This window comes from Festucalex cinctus, chromosome 2 (assembly GCF_051991245.1).
Source record: "Festucalex cinctus isolate MCC-2025b chromosome 2, RoL_Fcin_1.0, whole genome shotgun sequence".
Lineage (NCBI taxonomy): Eukaryota > Metazoa > Chordata > Actinopteri > Syngnathiformes > Syngnathidae > Festucalex > Festucalex cinctus.
This window is the reverse complement of record NC_135412.1, coordinates 45272125-45288483: the sequence shown is the minus strand read 5'-3', so window position 1 is coordinate 45288483 and position 16359 is coordinate 45272125. Positions and strand designations below refer to the sequence as shown.

General features: G+C 40.8%; 1 protein-coding gene across 1 annotated transcript in view; it reads right to left on the bottom strand.

Moving 5' to 3' along the window:
- LOC144014872 (myosin-7B-like) overlaps nt 1-16359 on the bottom strand; it is a 508753-nt gene that overhangs the window by 291585 nt on the left and 200809 nt on the right. The window contains exon 12 of the mRNA XM_077515180.1: nt 6477-6615. Within this exon, the coding sequence (XP_077371306.1) occupies nt 6477-6615 (139 nt within the window). The remainder of the gene's footprint in view (nt 1-6476; nt 6616-16359) is intronic.

The following is a 16359-nucleotide window of genomic DNA, read 5'->3' as shown; positions in this document are numbered from 1 at the left end:
ATATATTGAAGCTGGAATGAAGTCAATCGGCTAAATAATGTGGAAGTAAATGGAAAATGTAGAATGTGGGAAATAATCGGGTGCAAAATCGAGAATTGTGGCTAACGCGTGAATTTTGGAACTGAAAAGCTGGAAGACCTCGTGGCGTGAATTGATGGAATGTATTGAAGTTGGAATGAAGTCAATCGGGTGAATAATGTGGAAGTAAATGGAAAATGTAGAATGTGGGAAATAATCGGGTACGAAATCGGGAATTGTGGGTAAGGTGTGAATTTTGAACCTGAAAAGCTGGAACAGCTCATGGCGTGAAATGCTGGAATATATTGAAGCTGGAATGATGTTAATCAGATGAATGATGTGGAAGTAAATGGAAAATGTAGAATGTGGGAAATAATCGGGTACGTAATCTGGAATTGTGGGTAAGGTGTAAATTTTGAACCTGAAAAGCTGGAATAGCTCATGGCATGAATTGCTGGAATATATTGAAGCTGGAATGATGTGAATAGGGTGAAAAATGTGGAAGTAAATGGAAAATGTAGAATGTGAGAAATAATCGGGTACGTAATCTGGAATTGTGTGTAAAGTGTGAATTTTGAACCTGAAAAGCTGGAATAGCTCATGGCATGAATTGCTGGAATATGTCGAAGCTGGAATGATGTGAATCTGATGAATAATGTGGAAGTAAATGGAAAATGTAGAATGTGGGAAATAATCGGGTACGTAATCTGGAATTGTGGGTAAGGTGTGAATTTTTAACCTGAAAAGCTGGAATTGCTCATGGCATGAATTGCTAGAATATATTGAAGCTGGAATGATGTGAATAGGGTGAAAAATGTGGAATTAAATGTGAAATGTAGAATCTCCCATTAAGAGTAATGGGGAAAAATCGGGTACGAGATCGGGAATTGTGGGTAAGGCGTGAATCGTAGGAATAATAAAAATACAAGCGCGCGTCGCGTGAATTTTAGGAATAGTTTGAAATTGGAATGGCGAAAATCGGATGAATTATGTGGAAGTAGTTACACGTCAAAAAAGTGGGCGGAATAAGAAGAAGAAGAAGAAGAAGAAGAAGAAGAAGAAGAAGAAGAAAGAATGAATAACATATGTGTGAAGGCCACCAGCCTTCACACAACTAGAAAATGCCATTTCTGGAGAAATGGCGTGTGAAGGCTGGAGAGCTGAATGAATACCTGTGGAATGATTTGGAATAATGTTGAATGATGTTGAATGATATTGAATGGTGTTTAATGGAAAGTGTAGAATGTGGGAATGATCGGCTACGAAATCGGCAATTGTGAATTTTGGAACTGATAAGCTGGAAGAGCTCATTGTGTGAATTACTGGAATATATTGAAGTTGGAATGAAGTAAATTGGATGAATAATGTGGAAGTAAATAGAAAGTGTAGAATGTGGGAATAATCGGCTATGAAATCGGAAATAGTGAATTTTGGAACTGAAAAGCTGGAATAGCTAATAGCATGAAATACTGGAACGTACTGAAGTTGGAATGAAGTAAATCGGATGAATAATGTGGAAGTAAATAGAAAGTGTAGAATGTGGGAATAATCGGTTCCGAAATCGGAAATTGTGAATTTTGGAACTGAAAATCTGGAAGAGCTCATGGCGTGAATTACTGGAATATATTGAAGTTGGAATGAAGTAAATCGGATGAATAATGTGGAAGTAAATGGAAAATATAGAATGTGGGAATAATCGACTACGCAATCGGAAATTGTGAATTTTGGAACTGATAAGCTGGAAGAGCTCATTGTGTGAATTACTGGAATATATATTGAAGTTGGAATGAAGTAAATCGGATGAATAATGTGGAAGTAAATGGAAAATGTATAATGTGGGAATAATCGACTACGAAATCGGAAAATGTGAATTTTGGAACTGAAAAGCTGGAAGAGCTCACGGCTTGAATTACTGGAATATATTGAAGTTGGAATGAAGTAAATCGGATGAATAATATGGAAGTAAATGGAAAATGTATAATGCGGGAATAATCGGCTACGAAATCGGAAATTGTGAATTTTGGAACTGAAAAGCTGGAATAGCTCATAGCATGAATTACTGGAATGTACTGAAGTTGGAATGAAGTCAATCGGATGAATAACGTGGAAGTAAATGGAAAATGTAGAATGTGGGAGTAATCGACAACGAAATCGCCCCCAGGTGTATAATATACATTATTTGTTTATGTATTTGTTTGTTTATTTTTACAACAGGCCGCTCTGCGCCTCTTTTTCCGACCGATTATCCCGACTGGGCTCCAACATTAAAGTTTGGTCATAACAAGATCTCCGTTTAAGCCCAGTCGGCACCAAGACATCAACGTGCAGAGGAGAGACTATCAAAGAAAAGGTGACTCGAAGTACCAGAGAGTTTGATGCGGTTATGCAGCCAGATGCCTCCAGTAACCTGTACCCCCAGCACTGCTGACATAATTGACTCTGGTATGCCACCTCAGAATTCATTACATAATCTACTGTATGCATGAATGAATGAATGAATGTATAATATATACAATGTGTGTGTGGGGGTGTGCGTGCGTGTGTGTGCGTATGTGTAAGGTTCACAATGTTCCCTCGTTTTCCGCTGGGGTTAGGTTCCAATAAATGTCTGCAATATATGAAATACGCGAAGTAGTTATCTTTATGTTTTACATTTATTAGAAATGTTTTAAGGTTCTAAACACAGTTTATACACTTTTGGCATCGCTGCTTTACATTTTCTCACGTTTTCGCTCTCGACCCCGCCTACTGCCCAAAGCCAGCTGGGATAGGCTCCAGTACATGGATGGATGGATGGATGGATGGAAGTATTTGCCAGTAGCAATTTTCATACATTAGAAAAATGCAGCAAAGTGCTTTACAGAAATAAAACCAGTCAATGATTTATGCTAGGGTGCCATTTCTTTTACACTCAGGGGTATATTCACTAAGAATGTGCTGCGTCCGGTAATAGCGCGAAGTATTGCACCACAACTGCACCCGCAGTCTGAAACCAGTTACCCACATATTCACTAAGTATATTGCTCTAATCCTATACCGGCGCAAACACGCCCACAAAACTGACAGCTTGGAGAAAATTTGCACCTGATTTACCACACATGGCAATGGATTTGCGCCAAGAACATTGTAGTATAATAACAGTTGCGAGAAAGATGACATTATCAGAATGTGAAGTTGGGCCGAGAGTAAGCATTTATAGCGCCATTAAAGGGATCGTTCAGATTTTTTAACATGAATCACAATTTCATCCTCACCTCCAGTGTGTGCGATCAGCACTGACTTACCCCTGACAGCGTTCTGTGACACGAGTTCTGGTCCGGTGTTGGACGAGAGGAAAATAGTCCAGCAAGTTGGCTGGGGTCTCAGAAATAAAGCATTTTTCTTCTAAAAACTGTACAGTACACCCACAGTACACAGAGAAGATAATAAATCCGTTAAAGATATCCCCTAAAACGTCATCTCTCCGCTGCTACAGCACGGGGCACACCGTCATGTGCTGGTGAGAGAGAGACTGTCACTCGCTCTATTTTGTTTTTATGCGTTTGCCCCCAACCCAGTACGTGGACGGACACCACATTAGCCGTTAGCTTGGAGAAACACATGATAATGAAAGCTTGTCCCCGCCAGCACGGAAGTAGTGGCGTTTCTGTGAGTAGTTCCTTCCTTGGCAAATCCTGAATCACTCACTCATTGAACTGATATGGCAGTATGTTCACTCAATGATTCGTACGCGAACGGGAAATGGAGGTAGCACGTTCACTCACTGACTCGTTCCTGAACCGGAAATAGCAACACGTTCACCCACTGACTCGTTCACTTACTGATCCGTTCGTGAACCGGAAATGGCAACACACTCATTCACTGAATCGTTCCTGAACCGGAAATGGCAACATGTTCACCTCCTGACTCGTTCACTCACTGATCCGTTCACGTCTTCGCGAACGGGAAGCTTCCTCAGTGACTTGTTGCTGAATACCAATAGTGAGGCTGCATGTGTAGTAAAATCCCGCCCACGTCTGACGCTAGCTTCTGATTGGTCGTTCGCGAAGACTGACGGCATGGCATGAGCGTAGCTGCTCTCAAATGAACTGAGAAGAGAACGAATCACTTCAAGAAGTGACCCGTTCACTCACGTTCACTGAAAAGATTCGTTCTAAAGAACGAATCGGTCGTGACCGACACAACACTACTGTGCATCGCCCTGTAGACAGCTAATCGACGCGCTACAGACAGCTGCTCCTTCCGCCTTCGAAAAGACAAACAACTTGTAGATTAGTGCGCGTCTATTAGCTGCATGCGGGGCGCCGCGCAGTGATACGAATGAACAGAAAAGTCGTGCCTGGCGGTAATGGCGTCTGACTTTTTTCAGAAAAGGAGTTTAATGATGCAAATGTATCACTCTTTTGAACACAAATTGTTTTTAGAAGAAAAACGCTTTATTTCAGTGACCCCAGCCAGCTTGCTTGACTATTTTCCTCTCATCCAACACCGGACCAGAACTCGTGTCACAGAACGCTGTCAGGGGTAAATCAGTGCTGATCGCACACACTGGAGGTGAGGATGAAATAGAGATTCATGTCAAAAAAGCCGAACTATCGCTTTAAACATTTAACTCCTGTTAGACACTCACTCATGTACCGGTACTTATTATTCATATGTAAGTGTGTGCACTAACTCAACAAATCAAGATGGTGGATGTGCCGTTGGTGGAGCTGCGGGGGGCACACTTTTTACAGCTGACTAGTATGACAACGCTTATGCTCTCATCCCTTACCCTGGGATTACACCGCATGCGTGTTCATCTCCATTCTATCCGATTGTTCAAATTACACCGGCTGAGTATGCATTGCGTATCGACTGCGGCTCAGCTGCGTCGTGCCGGAGCCCGCCCCACGGGTAGACGTATTTTTTATTTTTGCCGGACGGAGCATCCGTCGACATCGAGCGGGACAGGAAAACTGACGCAGGTTCAAAATAATAATTCTGGTTACTTAGAATAAAATAGGATCCTCGCCAGATCCTATTTCACAATCGATTCAGCAAAACGACATAATGCTTAACGCTTAATTCACTGTTTACCAGCGAACATGGACGAGAGATTTATAATCAAGGTGGAAAGCAATAAAATTATATATGATATGGCACATCCTTTTTATAAGGACAACTTAAAAACGGATGCTGCATGGAACGTCATAGCAGAAAGCTAATGGATGGGACGATGAGTTCAATCAAATGAAGTCCACCTCTCCTTCTGCTTCTCTGTTGAGCACAGAGTTTCTGTGTGTTTGTCATTTTTAATGCCACATTATCGTGCGCAAATGCGCGTGATCACGAGACACGGCAGGAAGTTGTCGTTGACAGAGCTGTCGGACCGCAGCTACACGCAGCCGGTGAGTGTTATCCATAAAATTAACGTGTACGGAACACTCAGTCAAGACGTAGCGGAGCGGAGACGCAACGCACACGCATGCGGTGTAATCCCGGGGCTATTCTGTGTTTCACACAACTTGCAGCAAATTAAAATATTCAATTTTAACACACCCTTCCAAATCGCCAATTGTGTTTTTTTCCCATTTGTGCTCAAAATTGGAAGAAAACGAGTCCTTATCTATTTTTTTTTTCATTTTGGGTTTTCACCCGAATATTGAGAAAATAAGTTAATGTATTTTTTTTAGTTTCTGTTGAATTTTGAAATACGAATGAATAACTCATGCACAGATTATTAGGACGTCCACACAGAACATTAACTCACAAAAAGTTGATGTATGAAATATGAAGATTTATGGGGAATTTTAACATTTAGCTCCTTGTGCGGTGCGATTATGCCTCTTTGGTATACACTAAGTGGATAAGGTGACTTGAGTTGTGTCGGTGTGACCTTTCTCCTGGCTCTGTATCTTCTTTTATCTATCTGCACACTTACCACTTGAAAACAGTTCAAACCAGGGAGTCACACATTGGAAGATATCAACACATTGTTTAGGCTTTGCTGCGCTCCTACATGGGTGCGGTTCAGGCAGAATAAGAATGGAATAATTTTGGAGATGATAGACCTTCTTCTGCATCTGGCAGCAAAGGGTGCCACAGCCGTTTCTTGATATTTTTAGAATCCATTAAATACAGTAAATTCAACTGAGAACGTACAGTATTGTGGTGGTTAATGTTAGTATAACTTTGCAAGCATTACAGATAAAAGGACCAGTAGAAGTTCAACAAAACTTTGTTGTTGTTGTTGTTGTTGTTTTGTTTTTTTCAATTGGTTCCGTGACAGTTGGACATCATACTAAGGTCAACTGTAAGGGTTAGAGTACTGTAACGCTATGTATTGGATATCTTAACACAAGACAACTTTTATTGAGACCTTGTTTTTTACTATTAAAATGTGAAAATGTGCTTGAAATATCTCCTTTTAAGGGATGAACAAGAAATTATGTTGAGGTGAAAGAAACATGTAGTACTTTCTGTGCCGTCTGCTTCAGCCTGCTCCTCTCGTTGCTTCTTCTTGAACTTCATGTTGCCAAAGTGCATGATGGCACCAACAAGCTTGTAGCAGCCGGACTTTTCCTCAGGCGTGAAGCCCAGTGTGTCCATGGCGTGCTGCAGGAAGTCACATCATCGTCATCATCATCATCATCATCATCATCATCAACATCATCATCATGAGGGCAAATGGGATAACGGCGTTTAAAATAACGGCGTTAGGTAACTCAGTTTTTTTCATAAACAGACTAGTCAAACTAATTATTCTCCCCATATTTGAAATGCTGTTTTTGTTATTAGGGCCCGAGCAGCGGCGGCGGCGGTGCCGCTGCGAGGCCCTATTGTTTTTGAAGGAATTCTTATTAAGGCCCGAGCAGCGGTGGCGGCGGTGCCGCTGCGAGGGTCTATTGTTTTTCAAGGAATTCTTATTAGGGCCCGAGCAGTGGCGGCGGCGGTGCCGCTGCGAGGCCCTATTGTTTTTGAAGGAATTCTTATTAGGGCCCGAGCAGCGGCAGCGGCGGTGCCGCTGCGAAGCCCTATTGTTTTTGAAGGAATTCTTATTGGGGCCCGAGCAGCGGCGGCGGTGCCGCTGCGAGGCCCTATTGTTTTTGAAGGAATTCTTATTAGGGCCCGAGCAGCGGCAGCGGCGGTGCCGCTGCGAGGCCCTATTGTTTTTGAAGGAATTCTTATTATTCTTTTTCTTTGTTATTATTCTTTTCCGCATTTTGTGTTTCAAAATTCTTACTTCATGAAGCATGTGCGTTTCACCTAGAGTTACCAAAATTTGAAGACATATGTAACAGCCCTCAAGGTACAAAAAACTCTTTTTGAAACATATGCTAACCCCAACAGGAAGTCCACCATTTGATTTACTTTGGAACGTGTTGCCATTTTTTTGGCCATTTCATAGGGGTCTCATTTTAACGAACTCCTCCTACAGAGTTTATCCTATCATCTTCAAACTTGGTGTGATTCATCTTAAGATGTTGACGATGAAAATTTATTGAAAGCTTTTTATTTCGTCGCACGCTGTTGTCGTGACATGCACTTGTTTGCAAAGGGAAAAAAAATCCATCTTAATGAAGCATTCCCAGTTGTACGAAGCAGCTCGAGCTACGAAAATTTGGAGACATATGTAACAGCCCACGATGTACAAAAAAGTCTCTTGGTGCCATGTACTAAACCTAATAGGAAGTCCCCCAGGGGTCGGGCATCACATTTTGTGCAAAAAAAAAAAAAATCCTCTTTAACGAAGCATTCACGGTTGTACGTTTCACCTAGAGCTATGATAATTTGGAGGCATACATAAGAGCCCACGATGTACAAAAAAGTCTCTTGGAACCAAATGCGAAACCAAACAGGAAGTCTGACATTTTGATTTACTTTCGTATTTGTAGCCACTTTTTGGGGCCTTTTGTAGGGGTCATATTTTCTGCAAAACTTATCACATCGTCTTCATTCTTTGGCATGTTTCATCTTAAGATATTTAAGATGAAAAGTTATTGAATTTTTTTATTTTGTCACACGCCTTTGCTGTAGCGATGCATTGTTTGCAAAGAATTTTTTTTAGAGAGTCTAAACATGGGCAAAAACGCACAAAATTTTGCACACAGATCAGATCTCTCACGAACATGAATATTTTATAATTTGTTGTGCAATTTGTAATAAATGGCTCAATAGCGCCGTCTAGATATTTTTATGAAGTATATCCGATTATATGGTTCAGCTAGATGTGTGAATATTGGGAGGCATACCTATCAGCCTAATATCTCCAAAAATTATTCTATAGCCATGTGCCAATCCATTTTGATTTTATTTTAATTGTGCATCATTTTTGGCCTTCCATGAAACTTTGCAAACACAAAGCATGTCAAAAACATTTACAATTTAGACGGTTTCCTATGAAACAGTACCCCAACATGCCAGTACCCCGACATGCAAATACCCCAACGTAGCCCAGGTTGCGAGGGCCCTTTATAGCTGCTCGCAGCTCTAGTTATTAGGGCCCGAGCAGCGGCGGCGGCGGTGCCGCTGCGAGGCCCTATTGTTTTTGTAGGAATTCTTATTATTATTAGGGCCCGAGCAGCGGCGGCGGCGGTGCCGCTGCGAGGCCCTATTGTTTTTGTAGGAATACTTCTTATTAGGGCCCGAGCAGCGACCGCTGCGAGGTCCCTATTGTTCCTGAAGGAATTCTTATTATTATTATTCTTCTTCTTCTTTTTCTTTGTTATTATTCTTTTCCGCAAACAACCACGTTTTTGAGGCACTAAACATGAACGAAAACTCACCAAACTTTACACGCAGATCGGGCCTGGCGAAAAATTTGATATTTTAAAGTCGCCATACATGATAACAGAAAAATGGCTCTGTAGAGCCACCTACATAGGTTTAACGGATCCCTGTCCCGCTACGATTGTCCTATGGCTACGAAAATTGTGTGGCACCTGTAGCACATCCAGATGAACAAAAACCTCTTTGATATGTGTACCCTAAAATAGACAGGAAGTGAGGTATGAGTATTTGAATGTCCAATTTTGGCCCATTTTTGCACATTTACAGGGGTCATACTTTTGCCCGCTTCTCCTACACGGTTAACCCGATTGACTTCAAACTTGGGCTGTACCATCTCAACACCTGGGACAACATCATGGTAAAAAATCGAAAGTTTTTAACATACTATATGACGGTGGCGGGGCATCAAATTTACAGTTTCAAAATTCTTACTTAACAAAGCATTGCCGGTGGTACGTTTAATTGAGAGCCACGAAAATTGGTACACATATGTAACAGACTATGATTACAAAAAAGCCTGTTGGTGCCATATGCTAAACCTAACAGGAAGTCCGCCAGAGGCGAGGCATCAAATTTTGTGTTTCAAAATTCTTATTTAATGAAGCATTCCCGGCTGTCCATTTCACCTAGAGTTACCAACATTTGAAGACATATGTAACAGCCCTCAAGGGACAAAAAACTCTTTTTGAACCATATGCTAAACCGAACAGGAAGTCCGCCATTTTGATTTACTTTGGAACGTGTTGCCATTTTTTGGGCCATTTCATAGGGGTCTTATTTTAACGAACTCCTCCTACAGAGTTTATCCGATCATCTCCAAACTTGGTGTGATTCATCTTAAAATGTTGAAGATGAAAAGTTATTGAAAGCTTTTTATTTCGTCGCACGCTGTTGCCGTGGCATGCACAGTTTGCAAAGGAAAAAATTCCCTCTTAATGAAGCATTCCCAGTTGTACGAAGCAGCTAGAGCTACGAAAATTTGGAGACAAATTTAACAGCCCACGATGTACAAAAAAGTCTCTTGGTGCCATGTGCTAAACCCAACAGGAAGTCCCGTAGGGGCCGGTCATCACATTTTGAGGTAAAAAAAACTCCTCTTTAACGAAGCATTCCAGGTTGTACGTTTCACCTAGAGCTATGATAATTTGGAGGCATACATAAGAGCCCACGATGTACAAAAAAGTCTCTTGGAACCATATGCTAAATCAAACAGGAAGTCTGACATTTTGATTTACTTTGGTATTTGTAGCCACTTTTTGGGGCCTTTTATAGGGGTCATATTTTCTGCAAAACTTATCACATCGTCTTCATTCTTTGGATATTTAAGATGAAAAGTTATTGAATATTTTTATTTTGTCACAGGCCTTTGCTGTAGCGATGCATTGTTTGCAAAGAATTTTTTTTTTTGAGAGTCTAAACATGGGCAAAAACTCACAAAATGTTGCACACAGATCAGATCTCTCATGAACATGAATATTTTATAATTTGTTGTGCAATTTGTAATAAATGGCTCAATAGCGCCGTCGAGATATTTTTATGAAGTATATCCGATTGTGTGGTTCAGCTAGATGTGTGAATATTGGGAGGCATACCTCTCAGCCTAATACCTCCAAAAATTATTCTATAGCCATGTGCCAATCCATTTTGATTTTATTTAATTGTGCGTCATTTTTGGCCTTCCATGAAACTTTGCAAACACAAAGCATGTCAAAAACATTTACAATTTAGACTGTTTCCTATGAAACAGTACCCTAACATGCCAGTACCCCGACATGCAAATACCCCAACGTGGCCCAGGTTGCGAGGGCGCTTTATAGCTGCTCGCAGCTCTAGTTATTAGGGCCCGAGCAGCGGCGGCGGCGGTGCCGCTGCGAGGCCCTATTGTTTTTGTAGGAATTCTTATTATTATTAGGGCCCGAGCAGCGACCGCTGCGAGGTCCCTATTGTTCCTGAAGGAATTCTTATTATTATTCTTCTTCTTCTTTTTCTTTGTTATTATTCTTTTCCGCAAACAATCGCATTTTTGAGACGCTAAACGTGAACGAAAACTCACCAAACTTTACACGCACATCAGGCCTGGCGAAAAATTTGATATTTTAAAGTCGCCATACATGATAACAGAAAAATGGCTCCATAGCGCCACCTACATAGGTTAAACGGATCCCTGTCCCGCTACGATTGTCCTATGGCGACGAAAATTGTGTGGCACCCGTAGCACATCCAGATGAACAAAAACCTCTTTGATGTGTGTACCCTAAAATAGACAGAAAGTGAGGTTTGATCATCTGAATGTCCAATTTTGGCCCAGTTTTGCACATTTACAGGGGTCATACAAGTCCCCCAGGGGCCGGGCATCACATTTTGAGCTAAAAAACTCCTCTTTAACAAAGCATACCCGGCTGTACGTTTCACATAGAGTTACCAAAATTTGTAGAGGTATATAACAGCCTTCGAGGTACAAAAAACTCTTTTTGAACCATATGCTAAACCTAACAGGACGTCCGCCATTTTGATTTACTTTGGAATGTGTTGCCATTTTTTGGGCCATTTCGTAGGGGTCTTATTTTAACGAACTCCTCCTACAGAGTTTATCCGATCATCTTCAAACTTGGTGTGACTCATCTTAAGATGTTGAGGATGAAAAGTTATTGAAAGCTCTTTATTTCGTCGCACGCTGTTGTCGTGGCATGCACTTTTTGCAAAGGAAAAAAATCCTTCTTAATGAAGCATTCCCAGTAGTACGAAGTAGCTAGAGCTACAAAAATTTGTAGACATATGTAACAGCCCACAATGTACAAAAAAAGTCTCTTGGTGCCATGTGCTAAACCCAACAGGAAGTCCCCCAGGGGCCGGGCATCACATTTTGAGCTAGAAAACTCCTCTTTAACGAAGCATTCCCGGTTGTACGTTTCACCTAGCGCGATGATAATTTGCAGGCATACATAAGAGCCCACGATGTACAAAAAAAGTCTCTTGGAACCATGTGCTAAACCAAACAGGAAGTCCGCCATTTTGATTTACGATGGGATTTGTTGCCATTTTTTGTGGCCTTTTTCAGGGGTCATATTTTAACGAACTCCTCGTACAAAGTTCATCCGACCGTCTTCAAACTTGGTGTGTTTCATCTTAAGATGTTTAAGATGCAAAGTTATCGAAAGTTTTTTATTTTGTCGCACGCTGCTGCTATAGCGATGCATTGTTTGCCAAGTAAAGTGCTGCTTTGTTTTTTTTATCTATACATGTGTGAAAACTCATGAAACTTTGCAAACACATCAGACTTGTCATGAACATGAATTTTTAGAGATTTATTGTGCAATTTGCAATAAATAGCGCCCTCTAGACATTTTTATGAAGTATTTCCGATTGTATGATTCTGCTATATTTGTGAAAATTAGGACAGACAGGGGTCAGCCTAATACCTACAAAAAAGTATTATGTAGCCATTTGCCAAACCAAAGAGGAAGTCCGCTATTTTGATTTTATTTTGGGAATTATACATAATTTTTGGCCTCTTTCATTAAACTTTGCACAAACAAGGCATGGAAAAAACTAACATTTTAAATGGTCCTTGTTCCATGTAACAGTACCCCAACGTGCCAGTACCCTGACGTGCAAGTAACCCAACGTTGTGCTCAATAGCGCCCTCTATGCATTTTTATGGAGCATTTCCAATTGTATGATTCAAGCGATACACAACTAAAGATGACTTGACCTAGATTTGTGAAAACTGGGAGGCATACCTATTAGCATAAGACCTACAAAAGGTATTCTGTAGCCGTATGCTAAACCTAAAAGGAAGTCCACCATTTTGAATTTATTTTGGGAAATGCACACCATATTTTGCGTTTTGATTAAACTTTGCACACACAAGGCTTGTCAAAAACATTTTAGATGGTCCTTGTCCTATTTGACAGTACCCCAACGTGCCAGTACCCCGACGTGCAAGTACCCCAACGTGGCCCGGGTTGCGAGGGCCCTTTATAGCTGCTCGCATCTCTAGTTAGGGCCCGAGCAGCGGCGGCGGCGGTGCCGCTGCGAGGCCCTATTGTTTTTGTAGGAATTCTTCTTATTATTCTTCTTTTTCTTCTCCGCAAACAATCGCATTTTTGAGACACTAAACGTGAACGAAAACTCACCAAACTTTACACGCACATCAGGCCTGGCGAAAAATTTTATATTTTAAAGTCGCCATACATGATAACAGAAAAATGGCTCCTTAGCGCCCCCTACATAGGTTAAACGGATCCCTGTCCCGCTACGATTGTCCGACGGCTATGAAAATTGTGTGGCACCTGTAGCACATCCCAATGAACAAAAACCTCTTTGAAGTGTGTACCCTAAAATAGACAGAAAGTGAGGTATGAGTATTTAAATGTCCAATTTTGGCCCAGTTTTGCATATTTACAGGGGTCATACTTTTGCCCGCTTCTCCTACACGGTTAACCCGATTGACTTCAAACTTGGGATGTACCATCTCAACACCTGGGACAACATCATTGTGAAAAATGAAAAGTTTTTGATATACTATATGACGGCGGCGGCGCATCAAATTTAGAGTTTAAAAATTCTTACTTCACGAGGCATTGCCGGTTGTACGTTTAATCTAGAGCTACGAAAATTGGTACACATATGTAACAGACTATGACCTACAAAAAACTCTTTTTGAACCATATGCTAAACCTAACAGGAAGTCCACCATTTTGATTTATTTTGGAACGTGTTGCCATTTTTTTGGCCATTTCATTGGGGCCTTATTTTAACGAACTCCTCCTACAGTGTTTATCCGATCATCTTCAAACTTGGTGTGATTCATCTTAAGATGTTGAAGATGAAAAGTTATTGAAAGCTTTGTATTTCGTCGCACGCTGTTGTCATGGCATGCACTGTTTGCAAAGGAAAAAAAATATCCTTAAAGAAGCATTGCCAGTTGTACGAAGCAGCTAGAGCTACGAAAATTTGTAGACATATGTAACAGCCCAAGATGTACAAAAAAGTCTCTTGGTGCCCTGTGTTAAACCCAACAGGAAGTCCCCCAGGGGCCGGGCATCACATTTTGAGCTAAAAAAACCTCCTCTTTAACAAAGCATACCCGGCTGTACGTTTCACCTAGAGTTACCAAAATTTGTAGAGGTATATAACAGCCCTCGAAGTACAAAAAACTCTTTTTGAACCATATGCTAAACCTAACAGGACGTCCGCCATTTTGATTTACTTTGGAATGTGTTGCCATTTTTTTTGGCCATTTCATAGGGGTCATATTTTAACAAACTCCTCCTACAGAGTTTATCCGATCATCTTCAAACTTGGTGTGATTCATCTTAAGATGTTGAAAATGAAAAGTTATTGAAAGTTTTTTATTTCGTCACACGCTGTTATCGTGGCATGCACTTTTTGCAAAGGAAAAAAATCCTTCTTAATGAAGCATTCCCAGTTGTACGAAGCAGCTAGAGCGACGAAAAATTGTAGACATATGTAACAGCCCAGGATGTACAAAAATGTCTCTTGGTGCCATGTGCTAAACGCAACAGGAAGTCCCCCAGGGGCCGGGCATCACATTTTGAGCTAAAAAACTCCTCTTTAACGAAGCATTCCCGGTTGTACGTTTCACCTAGCGCTATGATAATTTGCAGGCATACATAAGAGCCCACGATGTACAAAAAAGTCTCTTGGAACCATGGGCTAAACCAAACAGGAAGTCCGCCATTTTGATTTATGATGGGATTTGTTGCCATTTTTTGTGGCCTTTTTCAGGGGTCATATTTTAACGAACCCCTCCTACAAAATTTATCCGACTGTCTTCAAACTTGGTATGTTTCATCTTAAGATGTTTAAGATGCAAAGTTATCGAAAGTTATTTATTTTGTCGCACGCCGTTGTCATGGCGATGCATTGTTTGCCAAGTAAAATGCTGCTTTTTTGTTTTGGTCTAAACATGTGCAAAAACTCATGAAACTTTACACACACATCAGGCTTGTCATCAGCATGAATATTTTAGAGATTTCTTATTAAATTTGCAATAAATGCTTCAATAGCGCCCTCTAGACATTTTTATGAAGTCTTTCCGATTATATGATTCAGCTAGATGTGTGAATATTGGCAGGCATGCCTAATATATTCAAAAAGTATTCTATATAGCCATGTGCCAATCCATTTTGATTTTATTTTGTTAATTGTGCATCATTTTTGGCCTTTCCATGAAACTTTACAAACACAAAACATGGAAAAAACGTTTAAAATTTAGATGGTTTCCTATTTGACAGTACCCCAACATGCCAGTACCCCGACGTGCAAATACCCCAACGTGGCCCGGGTTGCGAGGGCCCTTTATAGCTGCTCGCAGCTCTAGTTATTATTATTATTCTTATTATTATTATTCTCCGCAAACAATCGCATTTTTGAGACGCTAAACGTGAACGAAAACTCACCAAACTTTACACGCACATCAGGCCTGGCGAAAAATTTGATATTTTAAAGTCGCCATACATGATAACAGAAAAATGGCTCCATAGCGCCACCTACATAGGTTAAACGGATCCCTGTCCCGCTACGATTGTCCTATGGCGACGAAAATTGTGTGGCACCCGTAGCACATCCAGATGAACAAAAACCTCTTTGATGTGTGTACCCTAAAATAGACAGAAAGTGAGGTATGATCATCTGAATGTCCAATTTTGGCCCAGTTTTGCACATTTACAGGGGTCATACTTTTGCCCGCTTCTCCTACACGGTTAACCCGATTGACTTCAAACTAGGGATGGACCATCTCAACACTTGGGACAACATCATTGTAAAAAATCTAAAGTTTTTGATATACTATATGACGGCGGCGACGCATCAAATTTAGAGTTTAAAAATTCTTACTTCGCGAAGCATTGCCGGTTGTACGTTTAATCTAGAGCTACGAAAATTGGTACACATATGTAACAGGCTATGACCTACAAAAAACTCTTTTTGAACCATATGCTAAACCTCACAGGAAGTCCGCCATTTTTATTTATTTTGGAACGTGTTGCCATTTTTTTTGGCCATTTCATTGGGGTCTTATTTTAACGAACTCCTCCTACAGTGTTTATCCGATCATCTTCAAACTTGGTGTGATTCATCTTAAGATGTTGAAGATGAAAAGTTATTGAAAGCTTTGTATTTCGTCACACGCTGTTGTCATGGCATGCACTGTTTGCAAAGGAAAAAAAATATCCTTAAAGAAGCATTCCCATTTGTACGAAGCAGCGAGAGCTACAAAAATTTGTAGACATATGTAACAGCCCAAGATGTACAAAAAAGTCTCTTGGTGCCCTGTGCTAAACTCAACAGGAAGTCCCCCAGGGGCCGGGCATCGCATTTTGAGCTAAAAAACTCCTCTTTAACAAAGCATACCCGGCTGTACGTTTCACCTAGAGTTACCAAAATTTGTAGAGGTATATAACAGCCCTTGAGGTACAAAAAACTCTTTTTGAACCATATGCTAAACCTAACAGGACGTCCGCCATTTTGATTTACTTTGGAATGTGTTGCCATTTTTTGGGCCATTTCATAGGGGTCATATTTTAATGAACTCCTCCTACAGAG